The sequence below is a fragment of the Pezoporus occidentalis genome, unplaced genomic scaffold, assembly GCF_034315485.1.
Source record: "Pezoporus occidentalis ecotype Australia unplaced genomic scaffold, CSIRO_AGI_Poc_V1 ctg19, whole genome shotgun sequence".
Lineage (NCBI taxonomy): Eukaryota > Metazoa > Chordata > Aves > Psittaciformes > Psittacidae > Pezoporus > Pezoporus occidentalis.
In genome coordinates, this window is record NW_026913748.1 from 12411375 (window position 1) to 12438113 (window position 26739).

Here is a 26739-nt window from a genome sequence, read left to right on the forward strand (position 1 = left end):
AGTGGGATTATTAGTGAAGAGAGCAGTTTAGGAGAGACATGAAAAGGAGACCAGTTCTTATTCTGATTCCCTTTTTTCCCATGCAGTTAAAAAGAGAAAATAGTTTAAACATGCTTCTGTCAAACTCCTTTCATTGGTCTCTTTTTCTCAGCAAAGTTACCAGTGGTTTCATTCACAAGATGATCTTGAAGGTTGTTTCACTGTCACTGGGATATAGTTAAAGTATTTTGTAAAGGGTACCACTCAAGTGTAAAGATGCCTGGTAGGAAAAATTAGGCCCTTGCAGAAAAAGAGCAGCAGCCCATCAGATCTTGCTTTTTCAAACCAGGCAGGTTCCCCCATGGAAAGATTAATTACAGTCAGGTTGGAAGACAGCCTTGCTGTGTTTTTTTTTTCTCCTAACATTAGAAAAGATAAAGGGGGTGATTAGTGTGCACAAAGCCTCTGATCAAACCAGCATTGAGGTTTGTGACAGGAGGTTCAAACACTTCATGGATCACTGGTGCTGACAGGTAGATCACACAAGCCTTAAACAGATGTTTAGTGAGAAGATGAATGTGTGAGATCTCAAACATGCAGGGCTCCTTTGCCTGGCCATAATAGGCTGTGAAGCATTAACACCCCCCCCCCTTTTTTTTTTTTTTTTTTTTTCATTTGGTGGTGTTGGGTTTTTTTTTTGTATATGCCCCTCTAAAAAGTGAAAAAGGAAACTACTAACAAGCTTGCATGAAATTTTGGATTTTTTGTTTGGTTGGTTTTTAATTGAAATTAAATATGGCCAGGTCCTTAAAGTTGTTAAACTTTTTCTTCAGGAAATGAAGGCTATTCTTTTGGGATGCATGACCACAATTTGCCCTCTCTATAAAACTGTTGCTGTGAGCCAGTGAGTGTACATGCTCTAACGAGGTGCATATGAGATGCTCAATTGGAACAGAGATATGTTCAAATTAAATTACAAAGGTCTTTGTATCAGAGAGCTTCAGAGACAGGATGCTTTTTGAGATATGCGTACTCTGTAGAATACACTACGTCAGTATGATGACTTGAAAATACAGTAATTATGTAAGGCTTGTTGAGCAAGCTCCGTTTACTAGACCTCATTGAAACATTCTGAGTTGTTGATATGAAGGGAGGAAAATACTGCATCAGTGCCATTTATTATGAGAATTCAGAAGTTCTGGGCATGATTTTTAGTACCTTCTCAAGAGAAATTATCTTTGGCCTTGCACATTGTAGACACAGAATCCTTTAATTTGGAGGTGAAAATGTCCTGTGTGGGGGACAAGTGGAGACCCTCCGTATCTAGCAATATATTAAGACCTTGGCAGAATGTCTGATGGATGTCAGACACCTGGAGGGATCTATTCAATTTAGAAATGGGCTGAAGCCAAAAAATTCAGAACCCAGACTCGGATTTGAACACTCTGGAGTTCAAGGAAATTTTGGATAAAGGGTTTAAGCCATTCCGTGTAAATAATCAAATTACAGACTTTGGTCTGGGCTTGGATTACAAGCACCCTAAAATCCAGGAGTATCCTTTAGGGCTTGATTTAGTTGGTCTGGAAAGCCCTGGTCCAGGGTTTGAAATCTTTGCCGTCAACCTTGAAAGCAGTCAGTTCATAAGTGTTGGGTTTTTTTCTTATCTCCCCCCACACCCCCTTTGCTGTTTTTTAGTTCTTTTTAAAGAAATGCAGAATAAAAGGTGTTTGTAAGCAACTTCCCAAATTATTTTTTGCCATCCATGAGTGTAGGGCTGCCTGTTTGAATGTTTCCAAGAAAGTATTGTTCTTATGTGACAACAGGTCAGAAAGACTCTGCATTAATTACACTAACATATGGTTATTAACAGATTCTAGCTCAGGGAGCAATACTTTACAATGTTATCTTCCACATAGTCAGATGTTAGCCATATTGTCAGTGCTGGCAGCTATTGTTTCACTCATTTACTTCACAGAGCTAATTACTCCCTAATAATAACTTTACCTTGGAGTTTTTCACTTGCTTGTGCCAGCAAACCTGTTCACACTACATATGCTAATTATTGGCACTTATTCATTATGTTAAGATAGCTTTAAGTTCAAGCTGTGCAGCCTGGCTTTCGGTATGGAGCCAGCTGGCTGCAAAGTTCCACCTTTTTTTTTTTTACCTTTTTTTTTTTCCCTTTCTTTTTTTTTTTTTTAACTAAAGTCATTAAAAGTTTTAATATGGACCTATCTTGTTCTCTTTACAAGATTCACTCTTTCAGGAATTCAGATGCATACTTGGTTACTCATGGACAACTGCAATTTTACAAGTAGTTCCTGGTTTTCTTAAAATATTTCTCAGAGCTTCAGTGAGATCTTTTCTGATAAATGGATCCTAAATTCATTTGTAATTTGAACTATAAGGCCATTTACCAAAAGGGATTTTAATAGTTCTCCTTCCCCCACCCCGTTCTAGCGCCTTGCTTATTTCATCACTCTTACTTTCCTACTGAGAGTCCCAAGGCCTTTTCAGTGCCTGATCGGGGATGCTCGCTGTTGGTTTTGTTTCTCTATGCTTTCAATGTCTAAAGGGCCTAAACCTTCAATGAGCTTTGTGTGGATGGATTGATTTGTCCTGGGCTCAACAGAAGTACAGCAAATCAGATCATTTAGATTTGCAGCCTGAAACACATATTTCATGGGATTTGGTCTATTACATCTTTCCAGAATTCTTAGTGATCCTTTTTCACACTCTAGAATAGTGCATATTCTCATAAAACCCAGAGAAATGTGGTGTCTTCTAAAGATAAAATTCTTTCCCTGATTTGCATGAAGAATTTTATGACTAACAACTGAAGATCTACATGGGAATCAAAGGCAAATGATGTCTGATCCTCATTAATGCTGTATATGCAGTATGGGATGTTGCAGAGCTGACTGTTTCAACCGTGACTCTTAAGAGTCCTGTGGCAGATCATTGTCTAGTGTATATCAGCATAAGTGCTTTTCCACTATCTGGTAAACTGGTCTGACATTTTGTGGAGTTCTTAAAGAAACAATTTTTATTCAAGATAAGGTGAACATATGTGAAATCCCATTCATTTTTATCAGTAGAAAGAGAAGACTGAAATCTTCCAGGAATTCAGTCCATAGCGAAAAAAAAAAAAATCTATTTCTGTCTCCTCATGAGCTAAAAGCTTTGAATTCCATGAAATTTTGAGCTACCCTGACATTACAAATGCAAGTTTTATTTTAAGTTGTCATCTAGCTAACTTTATTAGAAAAAATACATGCAGAAAACTGCTATTTGGCCATATCATCATCTTGCCGTGCATATTACATACATTAGGATTTATCTCCATTCTAGTTGTATTGAAGAGAACGTGGATGAGTTAATTAAGGTTATTTCATAATTGGGAAAGACTAAATCTTTCTTCTCCTGTGCATGTGTACTTCTTCCGGTGTCAGTGTGAGCTGGTTTTGTATACCGCAGTCCAGAGTTTGGTCATAACGTAGGGGAGAAAAAGCAGGACACCTGAAACTGAAAGAAAAGATTTACTTGAAATAAAAGTATTGTTTCCTTTGGCATCCCGTTTTACTGTGTCAGAGCATTAGACTGGATAGCTTCCTGTGTTGCTTCAGTTCTAATTCAGTGCAACTCCAGTGATTTCAATAAACAGTTTGAATACAGTTCTTAGTAAACCCAATGTAAACAGACCTTTAGTTGAGCCATAATACATGATCGTTACAGATTTTTTGACTTCTGGTATTTCTTGGGCTAAAAAAATCAGAGTATTGTTTAGTAAAAATACTGTAATTGTGACTGTATGTTATGATGTCCAGTCGACATTATACAGAGGTCAGGGCTTGGGGGAGTCAGGGAGGAATTTATCCTATCCTGAAGTGATTTAGAGCCATGGAGATAAATGATACACAAAAGGTGGAAGAGAAAAAAATCCAAATTCTGCTCCTGGCACACAGTTCATGCAGTCAGTGGCTGCATTACATGAGTAGAGCATGTAGAGTAAATCTGACCGTGGTTTACTAGGTCAAAGGTTGGTTTTCAGTTGGAAAGAAACTCTGTATGATGTCTAAAAGCTTATTTTCAGCAGCAGCCTTGGAGCTGACTGTTTGGTGCACCGTCCAGTGAAATTCCAGCTCACTTAAAATGAGGGGGAGTGTGGGATGTAGTTACTAAACAGATCATACTGAAATGAAAGACACTGTTGTTATGTTTAGAAAAGGTTTGAACCAAAACCTTAAGACTGTGGTGCAACATTCTTGGGAGCTGACCTTCGCCTGTTTTTATGAAAGGCTAAGCATAATACCAGATCTGAATTCATTGTAGAGATTGGATTGAGACTTGAACTTTATGATTTAGACCTGTATTAAGAGAGCTTGGTATCACTGCTCAGACACTATTCAGTTTCTACCTTGGTGGCCTTCTACTTTCTGGGTAGACTTAAAACATTACTAAAATAGCTGTACCACCTAGCAACAAAATATTTTTTAGCCAAGGAACTAGAGCGGGTCATGACTGAAGAACCTGTTCTGAGAAGCCCTTTTAGTATTACAGAGCATTTCATTTCATTCAGGCTTTCCATTGTTTTTAAGAGCAATGGAAAGGTCAACCTGGAGAGGCTTTGTAGGTGGTTACATTGATCTTCAAGTGAGTTTTCCAGGATTTGGAATGGTATTTCGGAGCAGGTAAATGAAGATAGAAGAAAGCCAATCGTTCTGCCTTTTGCTTCCTAACTGCTCCTTCTATGTGACTAAATTGAAATTTACATTTCCACACCCTTCCCATAACTACTTGTTATGAAGTTTGACAACTAGTTATTGAATATAGTGGAAGTGAGAGTAAATGGGGATTTCTGGAGGTAATGTAAGTATTGGTGTCCATCTGATCAGTGAGTGTGATCAAAAAGAGGAAGGTTGCAGGTTATTTTATCAGGGTTTTTTTATGTCTGGTGAAATGGGGACTGTCTGGCAGAGGTGATTACGACAGACGAGAAAAAAAAAAAAAAGCAACTAAGAAAAGATATCCAGCAAAAATGCTGTAACAAAACCTTTAAGAACTTGTTTATATCTTTAATGCTGTTTCCTTAAGGAAAACTGTGAGAGAGCACTTTTTTCTTTTTTTTTTCTTTTTTAATAAAAGCTTGGTTCCTCCTCAGATACTTGGCACTCCTTAAAATCTGCTGGAGCCTGACGGACTATTCTGACGTTCTTAATACACCTGAGAGTTACTTCCCAAACATGCCTTTCCTTATGCTAGATCTTGCCAAGATCTTTTGGATAAACCTCATAAGTTTCTAGGACACAGCAATGTGGCATGAAGGAGCCCTAGAAGAACTTTTAAAATACAATTAGCACCTATTTCTAAATCCATATCACAAAAGGATCTTGGCCAAATCACCTGTAATTCAGCTGAAAGTATGTTCTTTTGATAGTTGACCACCTGTAAAGACTTTGGAGAATAAATGACCTCGCTTGAGATGGGGGGAACTAATCAAAAAGTATCTAATCTAGGTATTTATCTGTGCTTTGAACCATGTACTTTGAATTCTTGGGTTTACAACAAAAAGCCAATCTTAGTTTTAACTATGGACATAATGCATGTGGGAGAGCAGTAAATAAGTACTGGACTGATGCAGTAGGCAGTGTTTATTGACTTGTTTAGGAGAGGTATGCTACTTACCACTTGTGCATTATGCTTGATACCTTCAACTAATAGCAGCGCAACCTTTATGATACCTTAGACTGTAACATTTTATGAAAGCAACATATTTTTAAAAATCTGTTTAAATACTTTCTGGAACATTTTTGAGCCACTCAACCTGTAAAACTGCTTCATTCTGTAGGTCAAATAAGCACATAAAACTCACCTGAAGTTTCTTTTCAATAAAAATTCCATAAATTTGAGTCTAATATGGTGAGCTGATTCAAGGCTACACACAGGTGTTGTGGGACCTATTAGGAAACTGTGAGTCCTCCACTTCTATTAATAAAACCCCTTTTATTTTAGTCCTCATCAGTTCCAAAATAGAGAAGTTCAGAAGTCCCTCAGGCCTAGGACTGAGTATGGGTAACATGGCAGCTCAGTAATACCATGTGAAGAGTTGGGGAGGAAAAGGCATGTGTCTGACAATTGACTGCAGAGAAAATATACTTCTGAGAGATTGAGGGTTATATAATTCTGTCCCTGTTCAGACAGGAGAGTGTGTGCTATGCAAGTGAAACTGTCAGAGGTGTGTGATAAATACTGTTTGCATTCTGTTTTAAATTTTCCCTTGGGTATCACTATCTCTTGTATGGTGCATGCCTATATGCTTGCATATGCGTGTGGACTCCTGTGTGTGGGGCATCTGTTTCGTGGGTACTGTGTGTATAAATATATGTGTAAATATCAGTACATGTGCACATACACACACATTTACATTTTAAAATAAATACCAGAAATGAGATTTATAGATAGCTTTCCTCATTTGCTTGTGTGCTGTGTGAGACGTGTGCACACACATCTACTGGAAAAAATGTGTGTTTGTAGTTCTGTATGGGCACAGATGATGCGTGTGTGTATATACAGACGCAGACATACATTCACATTGTAATACATTAGATGCACTTAGATCTGTAGGACTTACCGTTGACTTTAGAGTATCAGCAAAGACTCCTTGTAAAAACAGTTAATTGAGAGTTACTCTTGCATTTTTTTGAATACATGTTTGATGTATTTCGTGTCTGAAGTGAGATGTAATGAACACTGGTTGAGTCTGAGGAAAGTTAAGTCCCTGGAAAAATCAAGGTACCCAACTAGACTGGCCTGTGGGTGTACTCTGTTGGTCGCTTCCTGATAGTCAATTGCGTCAAGCCATGGTGGACACTGTCAGATCATTCTGTGAATGTGCTGTTGCTGAAGAGAGCCATATCGCTGCAGCTCTTGAAAAAGGCTTCTAAGCAAAACACAGACATTGAAGCGCTTCTGGTATTAAAATAAAGGTATGAAAACTATTTGATTAACTGAAGATGCATCTTTATGATTGCTTAATGACATGGAATTTGAAGCTTGTCATTAATATTGTCATTTGTCTAAAAAATACCTTCTAAGTGCTGCTTGGCACTGAGGTGGCTGAGCATCGTCTTATCGCCTGAGCCTGGGTCTGGCTCAAAGTATTGTTAAATTTGTTGCGTCAGGACATTCTGCAGTGCAGCCCCAGGGGACCCTAAGAAAGGCATTTGCAGTCAGAAACTTGAAATAAGCACAGCCTCAGCATAATTGTAGCCAAACGGTTCCACAGAAGGAGTGTCTGTGTGTGGAGTCTGAGCGTCCAGCTGTTTGGAGAAGGATTATGAGGGCTTTAATGGAGAGCACAGATGGAATCAGTACTATTGTCCAGAGTATTCTGGGGCAGAGGCTAAAGTGTGAAGGATGATCAGTGGAGAGCTGATTGGAAAGGAAAAGAAAAAAAAAAGAAGAAAGAAACAGGAGGAAAAAAATAAAACCCCCTTGTTCTCTAAAAAGCAAAAGAATTGATGCTGTCCAATGGTAAGGGTGCAGAGGAAATAGTTCCCAAAGCTTGCTTTCATGGTTAGCAGGCATTGTAAAGATGGCACAGGTCATGTGTTGTGTGCAGCTGTTTAGAGGCTCTTACAGAACTGTTAGAGACTTAGCAAGGCCCATTATTCAAGGCACTAAGGCAGTTTTACTGGATATGGACTACTGCAATTGTATAAGCTCTCCATTGTGTGAGTACTAATTTAGAGCGCTACCGTAAGCCAGCCATACAATCCATGCTTCCCATGAATGAATGAATCATCTTGATGAAAAGGCTTGGAGCACACAGCTCTGACTTTTAGTCTTAAAGGAACCTGATGTGTTCAGAATGGATCCCATTTTAATGAACAAACGTGCTGGCAAAATATTTTGGGTTTGAACTGTTAGTATAATCCTTTTCTTTTTGGAAAAAGGTGTTGTACCCAAAGACTTTAGATGGGTTTTCATTTGCCTTACCACATGTTAGACGTATTTGTAGTTACTGATTTGTTACGGGATGTTAAAGTGTTACTAATGTGCTTGTATAAACATAACAGGTCTCAAGGCCACTCCATAACCCAGCAATTTATGTCCTAAATCATTCCTTTAGGTGCCAAGGAGCCCCATGATTGTTTTATTCAAAACCATTTGGCTTCAGGAATGCAGCTGTTTTTCATTAATGATGTCCATGCACTTATACAAGCAACGTGTTTTTGTATAGCACTGCTGTCTTTATTTCCTTGTCTGCAAAGAATATGAGAACAGTATTAGGACCTCTACTGTAGTTGCAACATTGTTTGGTAAAGTCATTTTCTGTAGAATTCTTAACTGGATGGCTTAGGGTCACATAAAAAAAAAGGGGGGGGGGATTTACTCTCTGATAACAGGACTTAGATAGCCTTTGGAAACACCTAAATTGAGGTAGCCAAGAGCGCTTACAAGATAATACGCACATCCTGTCCTGCCATCATTTAGACAGCCCCCCTTAAGAGTCTTACTTCAAATATGAGATCTGAAGCTTTGGGAGTATCTAAGCATCCATAGCACCTGCTGATGTGGTCTGAGAGTTTCTGTATTTCTCCTTCTGTGCATGCCCTGAAACTGCTCTGAACACCTAAATGCTTAGCCTCTGCCTAAGGGTCATCACAATTCAGAAACAAGGCTGAGCAGCATTGGCATCACCTAAAAGGCAACCATCAGCCGTGGTGAGCAAAGCACAGTGAGGATTGTAAAATATAGCTGCTTACCTTTCAATATGCAGCAGTTAAAGAAGGGATAGTCCTTCCTTTTTCTTTTATGTGTAGTAACCTGGTGGCAGCTTAACAGTTGCCTAAGAAATGGAAAGAACTGTATTGGGACTTGTTTCCTTAATGCAATCCACATTGTGTCTCCTACATCTCAGGAGGGACAAGGTGTGTCTCCACATCTGCTGAAACTGGGCTTCAAGCAACAAGAGATACTGTTCATTTCATAAATGGAGCAAACGAAGTGTCATTACTCACTGTCCTGACGATGACATTTGAGCTTGTGTTCTGCTCCACTGATGCCTTGTGGTTTGTTTTTTTAATTACAGCTATTTATTTTTTTTTTTTAATTAAGCAATTTCTGCCAAGTACCACTGAGGTCAATTTGTATTGACTTCATCAGAGCATGGACTCAACATAAAGTTCCTACAGGTCAAATTTTGCCCTCAGGAAAATACTGATTAATACTAAGTCCCTTTTCTGAGCTAAATACTGCTTAAAAGCTAAAGGCATTTAAAACTCCCCAAATATTACTTTATGTTTTCATCATGTTTCCTGGTGGTTTCCTTTGTGATCTCTCTTACTATCAACCTGTTTACTGAGTCAGCTTTGTTTAATTAATTTCACTTGTTCAGCAGCATTGCCAGAGTTGTACTTTTCAGATTCACAGCTCTGAATGAAAATATTTCTTGTGACTGGCAAGATGAAAGAAAAACAAAAGTGGAAAAGGAATTACTAAAATGTTTGTATTTGCTTAGGTAAAATGCTTCCAGAACTGAATTTTGGAGCAGAAAATATGTAAGGATCCTGATACTTAGTCAACTAGCTTAAATCTATTCTTAGCAAATAGATTTCTGCAGTCAGAACTTTCATTCACTTATTTGGTCTACAAGACAAAGCATGCTAAGTGTTAGTGCCTAAATAAAAAAAGAAAAAAAAAAAACAGAAAAAAAAAAAACCAAAACAAAACAAAATGAGGCACCCACTTCCAATGAACATTTGCAAAATTGTTTATCTGGCAGAAATATCAGGGGTTTCAAATAAGGCCCTTTCTAGCTCTCCCTTCAACCAAACTCATTGACATGGTGAGAGCCATGAACCTCACCAGTTCCCACCATTACACTGGGGCTGGGCCTGTCCCATACTAGCATAAAATAAAATTGCTGTTTTTCATTAGTAAGGCTCTGATTTTCAGTTGCACCAAGCATCCAACCCCAGAGACCATGTTCTGGATTTAAACTTTGTTCTCTGTCTTAAATGGTGCTTAAAGAAATATCAGGAGTACTGTATGCCCACAAGTGTTTCTGTATAAACAGGAATAAATTCTGTATAAATAGAAATAAATCAATTTATCAGAAGATTGCTTCTATTGCTAAAGAGAAATGAGTGGGTGAAGAGCAGAACTTAAGAATAAATCCTAAGTGACCATGGGTTATGCTTAGCATAGAGTAGATGGATACCATCACCGTGCTATTGTCAGAGCTTTTTACAGTGCTCTGTTATATCCCTCTCTCTCAGACACATCACATCTACCTTGCTATTTAGTATGCAAATGCACAATTAAAAGCATTCAACAGATAGAGATGAATAAGCTAATCCAGTGTGCTGCTAGTCATTTATTTTCATTAACTGGGAGTATGTGGAGGTACCCGAAAGAGGAAAGTGATGCTGGAAAGTTGTAATAGATAAGAATCTACTGACTGCCTTTATGTAAGACAATAGATCTTGTGAATATTCTGCTTCCTTTCCAGGCAGTGAGCTAGTATGGTTAACCAAAATTGTTGAGTAATTGTTCTGTGGTTGAGAACAAAATGCTGAATTAAACTGTTCCCAGCACAATAATTGTGTGATTACAGCATTTATGTTGCTGGCCAAAAGAACAGTCATTAGGTTTGGAAGACTTACCAAAACCACAGGCACAGAAAAAAAAATGCAAATCACATGTAAGTAGTCCTCTAATACCTATACCTATAGTGGCTAAAAAACTGAATTGGGAGTATGGTATGTGTATATTTAAAGGCAGTCAAGCCAGAAAAAAATAAGATTGTACATTTAAGAACTACTTCAGACTAGGAAGAAAATACCCCAAAATTATTCATTTTCATTATGTTGTGCTTTTCGCCCTCTTGTGAGATCCCTGCACTTCATATATTATGTGTGTATTCTGCTTTGTGAATGCTGTTATATTTTGCCTGACTGCATACCTCCATACTGGGAGGTATAAGGTACATAGGACTCCTACACCTAACTAAATCTTGTGCCAAACCGATTCAAAGAGCAATATACAGGCAAGGCACATATCAAATATTTAGCTGATTGCTGTAATCCACCAGTAAAATTAAAAACTGATCTATGGTGTTTTCTTGTGAAGTAGACCATTTTCTGCTGCATTGCATGGTCCATATCTGGAAGTGTTAAAGGAACAATTACATTTAGTCTGCATTTTTTTTTTCTCTTTTGTTGTTTATTCTCATATTTTAAACAATAAAGGAGGAGGAGGCAAGAACTGAAGGAGGCAGTAAATTAAAAAATAAAGACAAAATGTTTAAGGTGATCAAAAGTTTTGTGCCTGCAATTCAATGCAGTAACAAAGTGCAGGATTTGGATAGCTGCTACCTGGCTGTACACAGAAATCAGATGATGAGATGTCTAAACTTTTTCCCTGTATCAACAGTTAATTGTGCTTCAACTGTATTGCTGTCACCAAATTGTAGGCACAAAATGAGAGACTGTCTTCAGTCCTATTAAAAAAATGTTCCCAGACAAAACTTGTGAAAAACATTTTTGTATGAGGATTTTGGTAGCAAAGAGAAAAAAAAAAGCATCAGGACATGAATGGAAGAGTAGCTGTGTATCTATTTAAATAGTCTTTTTTCTGCAACTTGAATCCATTTCACTTTTAAAACTGAACTTGTGATGGTAAAACTGAACTCCATTGAGGAACAATTCCACTGGAAAAGGGACAGTCAGAAACAAGTCTGAACAGCTGAAAGATTGAAAAGAGGTCTTTATTGTGCATTTCCCTGGGCAGTAATTAGAGGCTATCCAGTATTAGAAATGTGTTTTCCACAGAGGTTTCTACTAGCATTTGGTCTTAGTTTTCCTGGACATTTGTCTGTCATGTTTAAGTGCAGGGGTTTTTAAGATAATGTAGAAAGCAATAAAACTCAGTAGAAAATAATAATAATAATACTGTCTTCAGGAAAGAATTGCGTTGAATTGTTGTAACAACTAGTGCTCTGAAACTGATGTCACTGGAGACAAGACTTATGCTGAACATGTATCTGGTGTGATAATAGTAAAATTGGGAGAAAGAGAAGGCATTCAGAGAGTCTGATTGGTGGATTTAAGTCTAAGATTTTCTGAGCAGACCCAATTCTGCCAAAGTCTACACTGATCACACTGTGAAAAATGTTTCTTTCTCTATATTAGATTGTTTATAGTTTTATTAATTGTATCCCTCCAAATTTCAATTTAAAGAAAGCAAGAGGAGGTACAGTCTTTTACTGTGATATTTTTCTGACTCCTGTATGTCTATCTTTTCTCTCTCTTATGAGAGAGATTCCTATACATAGTATATTTTTAAGTGGATTACTTTGATAAGACTTTCATTTTTTTATAGCATTGCACTGTTCAACAGCTGAATGGGTTTTTAATTTCTTCCCACTACATGATATTAAATAACCTCTGTTTCTTGCCCACCGCCTACACATTAAAATTGTTGTGTTTGTTTTAATTAATGATACTCCATTTGTCAAAGAGATACAGAGTGAAAAATCCATCTAGAAACCTTAGGGTTTTGTTCGAAAGAATACCCCTTCCTCTGCATATAGTAATATTACCTTAAATCGCATTAAAGGAATTTGCACCAAAAAAAAACCCAAACCAAACCAAGAAATAGTTATTATAAGGCAAAATTCTGAAGATCTCCTTGACTTCTGTGTCAACTAATTTTAGTAAACAAGATTTCCATGTCAAGGGTTATGAAAGAATGGTTTCATATTAGTTGATGAGACTTAAATATTTTACTGTAATTATGTACAGAATCGTTACAAGCAACGTGTCATGGGTGGCTCATAGTGAGTGGCGGTGGAAGAGTTGAAATAGAAGGCCAGATTGCGATGATACTGCAGTGCAACAGTGTTAGAGTGGGTGGTATCGCTTCAAGGATGGAGGAAAGCTTTAGGGAGCTGTCACTTCCCCTTACTGGTACCTACTATGCCTACCATGGTGGGGATGAAGGAAGACCAGGATGAGAGATGGGCTTGCTTTGCAATCGTTTTACTTTCCACTGAATTACCACAGTATACCCTCTTCCTTCATATTTCGTCTTCTCTTACTTTATGGTCCCTCATTTCATCAAGCAGGATTTGAACAATGAAGGTGTACTACACTTGATGCAGAGTTTTTCTCCAGGAGTGCCTTGGAGTCCTTAGTAAAATGAAAGGTCTCTTAAAGAAGACAGTCCATATTAGTAGTTTAGGCCTTAGGTATTGATCTATTAATGAATTTAGACTTTACCATTGTGTCTAAAATGAGCTCATGCCACTTTCTTTATATACCATCTTAAATGCAATTGTTTCCATATTGGAACTGTTTCTCCCCGTTTCAGAGGTTAAAAACTTCTCTTTTTGTAACAGTAGAGAGGATAAATTTTATCGCAATTTATATATCAGAGTGATTATAGTTACTAGTGTTTGAATAAGTTATAGAAAAATCAACAGTGAGTAAAGGGGGAGTTGTAGCTGCTTGCCTTAACACAGATACCTCTGTATATGACAAAAAATACCAGTCAGCCTTGCTTAAGTATAACGGTGTCAGCCTTGCTTTTGCCACCCATTTCTTGATCTTTTGGGGCAAATGAACCAAAGAAATCCTTACTGAGTAGATTCGTATCCCAAAAGCTGCATCAATTGAGTCTACATAGGCAGAGGAACCACAATCAAAATAAGTATGTTTCTTCACCTAAGCTGCATTCTCAACCTGAAAACCATCTTGGGCAGGTTTGTAGCCAAGCATTTGATAATCCTGTTTGCATCCTTGCATGAAAACATGCACAAAAGTATGTAAGTGCCGGGGTGACCCCAAAGGCACCTCAAAGGGGCTGAAGAGAGGAAGGTGGAGCCTTTCTCCCAGATCACAGAATTCATCAGTCAAAAAAGAGCCAGACTTGCTGCCTGTGGTGACATGTAATGCTACAATTTATTTCCTTACATCAACCTGTTGACTTGGAGCATTCACAGTTCTTGAAGTCACTTTTTTAGGATGATTCCCTGCCTTCCTACATCTCACACTAGTGTTGAGCCTTGCTTCCCGTTCCTGCTTGTTCTTATAGTCTACCCATTGATTAATAATAAAATTTTCAGAGACAACTTAGTATATAGAATCATAGTATTTGTGTGAATATTAAGTAAGGTGAAATAAGTCAGTTTGGCCCAACATTGGTCAGCATACCTCAGATGTCAATTTTGTGGCCTCTGCTAGCTTTATCCTCTTCATAAAACAAATGGCTCAATCAACGAAACAGCAGATCTTTTTCTTGTATAAAAAGGAAAGGACAAATTATTTTGAGTGTTGCTCTTAGGCTTGGATTAGAAAAGGCTCTTTTGAGAGTGCACTTCAACATTCCAGTGTAGCTCTTACCTGAATTACAGTAGCTTGCTTTGAAAGTCCTGGTTTTGCCAGAGGACTCCACACACTGGGGTGTTGTGTAGTCTGGAACTGCCATTCCTGCATGAGGTCTAATGCTTTTGACTTAAACCAGCTGCATATTGGAATGAATTCCAGTTTATGTGCTTTTTATTTCAGGCAGTCTCTTGCTTTCCAGTTTGGCTATTTGTTCAAATGCCTTTGTGGCAAAATTGCCCTGTAGGTAACTTAAATGCTAAGTGGCACAAGCCTGAATGTGTCTTGTTACACATCATCCCAAATAGGAAAAAGTAATCTTACTGCTTTTCCCTCCTCTGTATGCTTTTTCCATGTCATATAAAATATAAGTGTTTTAAAGTTCTTTATTTTAGTTCATAAATGGATAAGTAATACTGTTTTGGTTTTTTTTTTACCTTTAGAAGTACTGGAGAGGTGTTCCTTAATGCAGAAGGTCCTTTTGGGTTATGTCGTTCCTTCAAAGTGCTGCTGGAGGTGTTTGTCTCTCACCAGTGCATTATCTTCTGTAGCATAAAATGGAGGAGGGGAGCCTTTGTAAGCAAGTTGTCAACCTGGAAACAGCTAGTGTCTGTATTATTTGGCAGCTCAAGGCACTTCTCTGCACTTTAGTTAAAAAGGCTAAGCATGCTGGAGAGGGACTCTTCATTAGAGACTGTAGTGACAGGACAAGGGGTAACAGGTTAAAACTTAAACAGGGGAAGTTTAGATTGGATATAAGGAGGAAATTCTTTCCTGTTAGGGTGGTGAGGCACTGGAATAGGTTGCCCAGGGAGGTTGTGAATGCTCCATCCCTGGCAGTGTTCAAGACCAGGTTGGATGAGGCCTTGGGTGATAAGATTTAGCGTAAGGTGTCCCTGCCCATGGCAGGGGTGTTGGAACTAGATGATCTTGAGGTCCTTTCCAACCCTAATTATTCTATTCTATTCCATTCAGTTCCATTCTATTCTATGTGTTGTGTTTGGTTCCAAACTTCATGATGAGATGAATTTGAGATCAGTGCTGGTATGACTCCTGGATACTCTTGAAGGACTGAGCAAAGAAAGAAAATTTCCAGCCTGAAAAGCCTTGCTTTTTTTTTTTTTTATGAAAAATGTTTATGTAATTCCCTGAGGTGCATTTCAATTTCCCTGAAAGTTTTTTTCTTGTGTTTTCCATAAGCCAAGTGGCATACATGCCAGCTATTACCTGTTAAGGGTTATCTCCATATTCCATCATTTTTTTTTTTCAGATTGTCACTCCGAGTTGAGCTCTCTGACGCTAGTGGAATTGTAATGGGGAGGGTAGGGGATGAGGGTGTCTCCCTAAACAGCCTTTTTTATTTTCTTAAAAGATTGCCGCTATAGAGCATGTTTTCTACAATTGGTGTCCTGTTTATAAACACTACTATTGCATGAGCTGAAGTGTTCAGAGAGGATAAATTTTGGTAAGTACTGGTATGAATTGTATAAGCCTCCAGTGCAGCAAAGGGAAAAATAATATTTGGGGCCAAAATCATCCACTGCAGAAGAATCTTCAGGTAGAGATGAGGAAAAAATGCATTCACAAAATACTTTGCCAGGATCCCATATACCTGTATGTCTGGCAAGGGAGTGCATTTCTCAGTAATAAAAGCAAAGTTTGGTCAGAGCATAGGGTGGAATGGGTCTGCTGTCTGTCTCGTCCGTGTCTTCCTCTCTGCTTCTTGGCATCCACCTTCTCTTTTGTGTCTTAAGCACTCACTCAGCACCCCATTAAAAACTACCTCAAATTCAGGAGGAGAGTGATCATTGCATTACTGAGATGGGCGGGGCTCCCTTGCATATAGATTTAGGACACACTTATGTCAGTTTAGGGAACTGATGTAGGGAAGAAAATGAGAACAACATTTTCTTATTTTAAACATCACTGTAAGGGAAAATAGCAGATTGTAGTTATATGAGGACATATATTTTTATTTCCCTTAAGATAGATGGGGGGGGGAATGAGGGAGAGAGAAAGAGATGGCCAACACATATTCTAATTAAAGAATCCAGTCCTTCAGCATTGTGTGTGCCACCATGAGCCAAATGTTTCTGGAGGAAGGGGGTCTGATGCAATTAAACATGTCATTTTTGAGGGACAGATTTATGTTATTGCATGTTAAATGTACATTACAGTCTTTCATATGCAGTAGAAGAGATGCTTAACTTATAAACAAGTTGCAGGCAAGAAGATATTCATACAACAGTTTGAAGTTGATCGAATCATTTGTGTGCATCCACTGTTCTCGGATTGTGAAATCTGAACTACTTTGAGGCAGCTGAGAATAACTCAAATGAAAATAAAAATTAGCCACACTTCTACGTGAAGAAGCCATGTAAGAGATCATTTCAGCAAGGATGCGCATACAGCTCTTGAAGGGCATCTTCTAAAGAGTTCAAGAGTAAAGTACTGCTCAGGGTTTTGTCAGTTTGTAGAGAAGAGAGTGTTGCTTTTAGCAGCCGTTCTTATTCACACTGAGTAATTTGTTACTCTGTCACCAGTCTCACTGAAAGGGATAGAATTGCTTCTGAAGAACTAGAGGTGGGTGGAAGAGCAGTATTCACCCCTCAGTGGAAAGTGGTATATATATGGATACTGGGAAATGCATTTAGATACTTACCTTGGAGAGAGGAAAACTTACGTAAAAGTTTATGCTAGTAAACATGTAATGAGCAACTACAGAAATTAAATTGGTGGAAGGGTATAAAGAGAAAATAAATAAAACTGGTAGCAGCTGCTATATTAGGGGCTTAGATTTGTTGAAAGCATGGGTTTATGTTACTTGAGAAATACTATAAGCCTGCTAGCTTAAGCAAGAATTGTGAACTTTTAATTGAAGACTCTGTCAGGATGCATGGGCATAAAGGACCAAAATAAGGTCACATATGTTACCCTGATTCTGGCAGTTCCTAACTCTGCAGCCTTAAACTATTTTGTCTTTGTTAATGTAGTGACCAAAAGCTCACGTGACATTTCACAGAAAATAAGAGTAGAACTGTAGTTGTGAAGTGTTTGCAATCTAAATTTATATGTCATAGCAGGAGCTAGTAGCAAACAGTAGGGGTAACTGCAAAAAAACATACTGCTAGTGCTTAGGTAGCTGTGGAAACCATAGTATGTTCCTAAAAGTAGGTAGGAGACCAGAATTTAGGCGGATGTACTACAATTATAATGAAGCTGGGAATCTAGCTGTGACTACACTGAATGCACATCTTTGTGCAGTTGGATTTGTTATGGTTAAGTCGTAAAGGACATGCACAGATTTGTGAAGATGCTGGCCCAGGCTTTAACAACTTGAATCAGTTCCAAATTTACTAACAAATTTTCTTTTGATAAGTCCTCTAGGGGCAGATTTTTCAAAGGCACTGAAAAAAGTAAAGATACAGTGAGGCACTTCCCAAAATTGAAAATCTTTATGGGCAACTCTGGATGCCTCAGTTTCCCACTTGGACAGTAGATTAGTTGTTTGTCATGTACTCATATTGTTTTTTTATCTTGATAAGTTCTTTAAGGCTAATCTCCTTTATGGATTTTCAGTGCCAAGTATAAAGGGTCCCAGATTTTGGTTTGGACTCTAGGTTAAATTTTGTTGCAATTTCTTCCATTACAGAAGGCGACTTACTGTCCTCATTATGTATTAGGGAACCTTTACTTTCTTGGACTGTTTGAACTCTTGTGTATCTGCTTCCTTAAGGGGAGTTGTTTCTCATAAACTAAATGCTAAGGGTTTATGTCTTTGATTGCAGCAAAGGCTTCCCTCTTGCCCCAAATTACTTTTCAGAGATCTGTGAATGGAAGTATGAATTCCTTACCTAGTGAATTGATTGCATAGAATATTATGGCTCTCATGACATTCACTTTGTTTCTTTGCTGGTTTATGTATGTTGTATGCCTTTTTTTGCATACCATGCTGCTGCAGTTTGTCATACAGTGCAAGAATACTTCTGGTTAACCTGTATGTGGTGCCAACATTCAAATTAAAAGAAAGTTGAAGGAACCGTGTGGTCTGTTGACATCGTGGCAATAGTATGTGTAGTGAAAAAACAGGCCCTTGGAAGATTGTATCTGTATCATCCAGACTAACATTATAAAGTGGGTAAGAAGTTACAAGGTGAAACTGTAGCTCATTAATTCCATTGGGAATTCTGTGAGGATTTAAGCTACAATTTTCACCTTTAGGAAATTACAACTAAAAGGGGGTACTCATGCAGAGAGACTGGCAAGTGGAGAATCTTGACAGCTATATACATTTTTAGACTGTTAAAGGTGCATTTCTTTCTATGGACACATCTATGTCCATTAGCACAACAAATTGAAGGATCTGAAAAAGTAGCTCTGAATTGCAGTCCATTATGATCAAATTAGGAATTCAGTATCAAGAAGTTACTGTCAAGAAAACATTGGAAGGTATGCAAATTATATAGCATAAAACATTTGTGAGAGGTGTAACTTACATAGTAATAGATTAAAAAATAAAGGAAAAAAAAGAGGAAAAAACCCTTTGTGTAAAACTCAGAAAGAGGGCCTGCATTCTGTGCCACTTGAAACAGTTGTATCCTAGCAATTCTAGGTAATAATAATAAACATAATGAGAGTTAAGATACAGTAGTTAAATGAGCCATAAAAATGAAGAGTCCATAATTTGTATCGTATTGTGTCAGGTTATCGGATTAAAATAAACTAATGTTTGCACTTATTTGTATTTGGGAGAAAATGAAGTGTAGCTGTTTGACTGGTGCTACATACATTCCATCCTGGAATGAAAATCGCATTGTTTTGACTGCGTTATTTCTGTATCCATGCAAACCATCCTCATCACTCTATAGTTCTTTCCTCTTTAACGTGACCGGGGTTGTGTCATTTGAAATTAGTGGGTATAAGGCCCCTTGGAGCAATAAAGAGAGGCAATGATTTGAAAAAATGAAATGCAGCAGTCAGAGTTAAGAAGAAAGGGCATTTTCCTGGTAAATGTTTTCCTAAATGGGAATTTTTCAGTGTGGTGTTTTGCTCATGTATTTGGCAGTCACTTGGAATCAAGTGCAGACTTGTGCTACATTGTGGGCTTGGCAATGACAATTTGTGTGTGTGTGGTGCTTTAGTTATATTAGCCCTGGAGGCAGAGTTAACACTTGCAGTGGGACAAGAGTATTTGCAGTCATCAGAGAACTTTGCAGTCAGCTTCAATAACATCACTCCATTTTTTTCACTTTTTTTTTTTTAACATTTTTTTTGGCAGCAAAGCTCTTAGTAGAACCATCTGTCTTTCTATTAGTGTTTTTGAGTCCTGTTTTGAAGCTTCTTTGCTTGGCAAAGTCACTTTCATCCTTGGAAACCATTTAAAAAAAAAAGTTCTGTGGCTTTTTGCCGAAGAAGAGTACTATGCAAAAATTCCACACGGCTGTTCATTTTTGTTCTAAAAGAATACAGTTACTTTGTCTTTGTCTTTAAAAAAAAAAAAAAAAACCTAAAAAAAAAAAAAGCCCAACAAACAAACAAACAAAAAAACCCAACCAAAAAAAAGCCCCACAACACACACATGAAGAAAAAGCAAGCATTGGGCAGTTCTAGGGTGAAAGAGTAGGGGTAGAGAACAGATCACATTTTACATGTTCTTATTTCTCCAGCGAGTCAATTAAAAGTACGTATGTCTTCTTGTTAACAGGATCAGAATAGAAAGGAGAATACTGAAGTAAAAACAAATGGATCAACTTATTTCAGTGAATGGAGCTACATCTACTCTAGCTTCAGTCCCAGTCTTAATTTTCCACTGTAAGAATTTCCAGCAACAGGGCTGCAGTCAGCATTCACACAGGTGTTGACAGGTCCTGGCATAAGTTAAGAGGTTACCAGCACAAATTTTTTATCACCCTTCTGCTCTGTAACAGCATTGGGTGAATCAAGACATCTGCTGGATCTTCAGGAGATTAAAGATGCTGTGTTCTGAACTGTGGCAGCCAAGGAGGTGGCACAGGTTCTCCTTTGCCAATTCTGCAATGCAGGCAATAATAAAGGGAGCAATACCTTCTTACACCTCTGGCAAAAAAAAAGGTTGTCTATCAATACCCTAATTCTTCACGTTCCTTAAAAGCTACAGAGCACAAAACTGAATTTTAGTCTTTGATAACACTACCCCGGATGCCTCAGTGTTACAGTGCCATTAAAAATCTAGATGACCTCTCTTAGAAACTGAGTCAGTCTCCCTTCACTGATTGATATGGTCAGTACAGTGGTTTTTTTTTTAATTAAAACTACCCATTTAACATTTTAATCTTGCCAACTTTTTTTTTCTCATCTGCGTGAAATGCAAAGTCGATGTCCATTGCTAGTAATTAAAACGCCGACAGAACTGGGTAAAAGCAACAGTATTAGACATTTTGCCATGGCCAACTTCCAGTTTTGATGACTAATTTCTGCATGTCTTAAGTCCCCTGTAGTATCCACTTACAATATAATATTTTCCATTTCCTGACTTGCATGGTTGTGTACAGTTGCTGTGCAGAGTTGAACAGCTAACACTTCAGACATAGCTGTGTTTTACTTGTGAATAAAGTGTCTCAGCATTTTTCTTACCATCTCAGAGACTTCTCTTTTCACATGTACAAGTGCATGCATGCATATGGGCAGAAAAATAGTACCAAATGTACTTATGCACATACTTATTTGTACTTCTGAGTGTGTGGATCTTTGTGTTCGGGCTCAGTCAGGGTGAAAGGTACTGTCTGAGACAGAGATACTGTTACACAGTGCAAGAAAAAAGCCACCCTGCAGTCAAAAAGAAGTGAGGCATTATGGAATCACAGGGGAAATCATTAATTGGGATATGCATTAGTGGCATATTTTGATCTATTTTGGGCTAATGTAATTCATATGAAGTGCTTTGGTATTTAGAATGAGTTTGAAAAGTTGATGCTACTGGAACACCCCATTATGGAGGAGCATATTCAAACCTAACCTCTCAGCCCGGAAGTAAGAGAAAGCATTTAAGCAGATATTTTCCCCCAGAAAAAAATTCTGTGTTTGATTTTCCCTCTCCTGTTCAGCAGGTCCAGGGTCAGCTGCCTCCATTAATGATTCCCGTATTCCCTCCAGACCAACGAACCCTAGCAGCAGCTGCACAGCAAGGATTTCTTCTTCCTCCTGGTTTCAGCTACAAAGCGGGATGCAGTAAGTCCTGTAGATTTTTTAGCTGGAAGTGGGTATAGGGTACAATTTCATGCCCATCTGTTTAAAGATATAACCTCTAGCCCAATGAACTTGCACAGATAACTGTAAAATAGAGGATTAGTCATTATTGTATGAGAAAAGGTTGTCAGAGATAAAGTATGTGTTTCAAAGTAACATCAGAACATCTCACACAACAAGTAGATTTGTGCACCTTCTTTCTGACAGATCTTTTTGACAAGTGAACATGCTCATGACCACACATGCATACATTCATCAGAAAAGAAGCTATTTGAAACTTCCCAATAAATTTCAACACTGTTGTAAGAAAAAGCATGTTTTTTCCTGAAGCAGCCTGCTTACTATTTGTGAACTGAGGGCCTATTCTTGTCTCTTCACACAAAACTCACATTAATCTCAACGGGGGTTCTGCACAGAGATCAAAGATAGCATATGCCTTTCAGTATGATGGACTAACGCAAACTATATTTATGAGAGCCTAACACTAAAAAATATAGCATCTACTTTTTTAATCTTTGAAAGATTTGTATTGTTCTCCACCTTGCCCAGATTTTTTTTAATTTTATTTAAGCCTTATATAGGATTTAATGTTGCTGTCATCAGGATGATAATAAATACAAGTTAAGGAATAAACAGGGAACTCTATTTCCATGAATAGATTTCACTAGAGCATGAATTCCATAGCCTTGTTTTCTTGCATTTGTGCTTGTATAAGTCTTCTGACATCAGTTTTGAACTGAGTTATTTAGGAGTCACTTATTCTACTCTTCTCTGTCTCTAGCGTGGATGTTTAGCTTTATTATGTCCATGTCAGTGTATCCATCTGTACTGTTGACTAACTCATGAATTCATCAGGTTTCTTGAGGTACTGAGCACTTGGTGCTGCAGCAGTTTCATAAAATTAGAACAGGAAGATTCCTTTAGTTAAACTGGCTTAACCCACGATTTCAGATTTCTTCAGTTTCTGCAATGTTGTAGATACAGTACTTGAATGCAAACTTGAGTTTCTTTGGCCACTGATCCCTTTTCCTAATATTTTATAGGCTGGCACCACTGCTGAAAATTAGTCTTCAAAACACCTAACATCCCTCAGCAGCTGCAGTGCCAAAGCACAGGCTCATTCAGTTCTTCCAGTGATTTCACACTCAGTCTCCTTCAAATGGGAGAAGTAATGATTCACATTACAGAATGTTTAACTGAAAGCCACACTGAATATGAATGCTACCATAACTGTAGGCCTGGAAAAGGTCAGGAAAGCACCCTGTTTGATATATCTGGCAGATGAAATTAGTTCCATGTTACTGAAGTCTGGTTTGTATAGAAAGAGTTGAGGTTGTTTTTTTCCCTTCTTTTTGCTGCTTGTACATTAACTGTAAGACAGTCCTGTAGTTCCTCGCATCCATGAAGTATATATGACCTTGCGTGTTTGTGTAACCTTGAAAATGAAAGAGAGTAAAGTTGCCGCTGCTCCTGGCAGTAAGGCTTGGAATCAACAGCATGAAAAGGTCTAGGGCTGAGCAGAAGCCGGGGGAAAAAGACAGCTCTGTGTTTGGTGATTCCCTGGCATGTTTGACTGAATTTAACTGAGAAGCTGAGGAAAAGTGATAAGTAGTCCAAAGGATTTTTTCTTTTCACTCACAGTTTAGTATAAACAAAAAAGCATATACAGATTTAGCTACACCTAGAAAGCTTGTAGCAATGAAAGACATAGCTGCCCTAAATCTATAACATCAAGTAATGTTTTTGACAGGCCATTAAAACATATTTCTCCCAGTTTTCTGCTTGCGCTTCTGTGTATCAGTCCGCTTGGCAAAGATGTGGTAGACTGTAAACTAGAGCTTTGGATAAAATTTTCTAAAGCACCTGAGTGATTTAGGAGACTAAGGCTTCACTGAAGAGTGACAAAAGCACTAGGATCTAAGCCTCAGGGATATTTAGCAAATGTTTGTATGGTAAACTTTATATGCTTGCTTGAATTGAGCTTAAATGGCTACCAGCATAGCACTGCAATAGGTAACTAGATCTCTCGTCATTTGTGCTGTTGGTCACACCTGATGACTGGGTTACTTGCCACCTTCTGTCTGCACGCCAAGTAGCTGTAGAGAGAACTGTTCAGTTGCTCATGACTTTGCCTCTAGCTTCTGACATGGTGGCCGAGATTCTTGATTAAGCTCTCCCTAACTTGCTTCTGCCCAGGCTGGGATAGAAAAGACTTTCTGTTAAAATTGCTTAAACTGAACTGGCTCATTTTAATGGAAACATGTTGGGAAGTGATTAAATAAGCAGCTTGGTCACAGTGGTAACTTTTGGCAACAGGCTGTGGTTGGAGATGGTGGCCTCTTCAGCCAGCACAGCTGCAGCTGGAAGGGAATGTGTGATCAAGTCAGTGATCAAGTCATGAGGTCAGTGAAAGAGAAAAAATGATGAGTTAAATGATGAGTACCTGGTTATACTGCTGTTTTTCTTTCATTCAGCTTAGATAATGAAACCAGTCTTATTCAGTGCTTTCTGATTCACCTGTCTGCGTTAGAGCAACAGAGGATCAAATGTATGTCTCCTAGTGGTTTCAGAGAGTGTATGTGCTAGGATTCCTCAGCCAATGCTTCTAGTGGACTAATGACTTATCCAGAGAGAGACTGTGGAACGGAAGAGTACTGTTTTCTCTACACATACTTCCTTTTATGAGGATTTGAATGAAGATAACACAAAAATAATCATAACAGTTCATAGCAGGGGTCCATTTAGATTCCTGTCATGACAGACACCTAAAGAAGAGTAGAGGAACAGGGAAAGAGTATACGGATACTTTATCTCCCCTCACTTTGCCAGGTTCGAGTGGCTGGGGACTCAGGGACCTTCTGTCCCATTGATGGCATCACTGTGGTGAGAGCTATTCTGTCTGTTACTAAAAACAAAGAGGTTTCTCTGTTTGGATTCCTACTTGATTGGAAACATTCTAAGCACCTGAAATGCTCAAAAGAATACAGCGGTATCAGTTTCTAATATGTGCAGAGGAAATTATCCACTGACACTTCTCAAAAAATTTTCAAAATCAGGTAAATACAGGGAGGGCAGGGGTAAATATTTTCTCCATAGTTAACATGCCAGGTCATGGTCTCTGGCTTCCAATTTGATGAAGTAAATTTCTTTTTCTTTCTTTTTCTTCATAGCGGATCATGCTTGGGAGTGGCTTGTTTTTTCATTTTGTTTTGTTTTTTTAAAACAGATGGTTTGCATTACATAAGGGACAATTTACACAAGTTGACACTTCCCCTCTTTTCTCTATGGCATATTGTGTGGTGGTAAAGTTGGCAGAGAAAGAGGGAGGAACTTCTATTAGGATTACATATCTATTTGAGAAAAAGATTCATAATCTGTGATTGATTTTTAACCCCACACCTAGATATAATTGCATGGTGTGTAAAATATTTAATACGGTTATTTGCAACCAGAGTGTATTTTTCACATGAGAAAAGTAAGTTGGCAATATGTCATGGACTATATTGTCCACAATTAGCAAGAAAAATACTGATTACCTACTTATTTGCTACATACCTCATTATCCATTCACTAAGTGCTATTTGGGATTTAAGTATTTTGATTTTTGTGCAAGTCTCTTTATATGTGTTTTATTATATATATAATATGTAATATTTTTATAGATGTATAATGCAAATCTCTTTATAAGGAGTTGATGTTTTGGAATGGAGTGTTAATTAAGTTGGTGACCTCTGGCGTGAGTAGGTGCTAGGAGTTGAGCCCAATATCCCAGGTATATGAATTGGTTTTAGCAGCAGGTGAGTGCCTTCTGTTTCAGCTGACGTTGAAACCAACCAGAGCCTGATACTGCATTTCCCAAACTGTGGCAAAGCTTGTCCCACATTTAGCCTATGCAAATTGGCTCAGGTCATTTAACCCTCCTTCTTTTATTCTCAGCAGCATTCCTTAATCCTGTCATTTGCTACTACTATTACTAGTTCAGCTCCTCTTGTGGTACTTGCAAGATAATATACATGACTCTCAGCATTTTAGCAATAGCAAGTGAAATGTCAGTTCTGTTGAGGTCTGAGGAGCTGTTGCTGTTGACTTCACTGAAGTAAGATTTCACACCAGATGATACAGATCGCTAGGGCCACTCTTAGAAATAATTAGAATTTATTTAGAACTAATTAATATTTGTGAAGTGCTTTGAAAGTATAAAAAACAGTGTAAGTGAAGAAGAGAAGAAATTTTCTATTGTGCCCTTAAAAAACTGCATAGTTCCACCTCAGAGGAGGCTGCTCTTCAGTTGTAGGTAGTGTGATCCTTTTATTAATGCACATATGTACAGATTTGTATGTGGAATATTAAGGCATGGTTGTCTCTCCTGTGTAAGAGTTAATAAAGGGAATGAAAGAAAGATTTGTGAAAGCAAAAAGGGCTGTTTCTGGGGTTCTTTCTATGGAAAAGGCAGAAGGAGTTAGGCTGAGAGCAGTGGTATTCTTCTACACTGTAAGTATCAGAATGCACCAGCACAGAATGCTTCCTCATGCTGCTTCTATTCTACAATTGCAACACTGTTTTACAGTTAGTTTTCCATTAAAAGACACTGAATAGCCCAAACTTCATAAAGAAGATGGGTCCTCCCCAATTAACAGTGCTAAGATTCGTTTTGGAAACTGCATTCCATCTCTTCTTTAACCATTTAATGATCGTATTAAAAAGGAAATGAAATGTTGATTAGCCACTTTACAGTAGTATGATGTCTTGGTCCTGAGGTTTTTCAGTATGATTGAAGCTGTTGAATTTGGTGACATGGTTTAGCGTGTGGTGTCCCTGCCCATGGCAGGGGCGGTGGAACTAGATGAACTTAAGATCCTTTTCAACCATAACTATTCTGTAATTCTATGAAGAGCAACATACTTTGTTTTCTAAACAGAGGTGTGCAAGAGATTGAATTTGCTTACTTTACTCAGATAACAGTAGTTACCAAGTCTGTGTTTCTGGAAGTGAGATTTAGCCCAAATATATTTTCCAGGTTATTCACATATTCTCTGGAAAGCTTCTACATAGTCCTTTATTTGCTGATACCTGTGTTATTTTTGTGGATTTATGCCAAAATTTGGGAACAAGAATTGCTTTTCTTTGCCCATTTCTCCTCTCCCAT

The 26739-nt window shown here is 38.1% G+C and overlaps 1 protein-coding gene across 25 annotated transcripts in view; it reads left to right on the forward strand.

The window, feature by feature from the left end:
• SOX5 (SRY-box transcription factor 5) overlaps positions 1 to 26739 on the forward strand; it is a 650561-nt gene that overhangs the window by 524085 nt on the left and 99737 nt on the right. For 20 of the 25 annotated variants that reach the window (XM_062616810.1, XM_062616809.1, XM_062616815.1 and 17 more), the window contains one exon: positions 21452 to 21575. In XM_062616810.1, the coding sequence (XP_062472794.1) occupies positions 21452 to 21575 (124 nt within the window). The remainder of the gene's footprint in view (positions 1 to 21451; positions 21576 to 26739) is intronic. The other 5 variants (XM_062616806.1, XM_062616800.1, XM_062616821.1 and 2 more) reach the window with 1 other exon arrangement.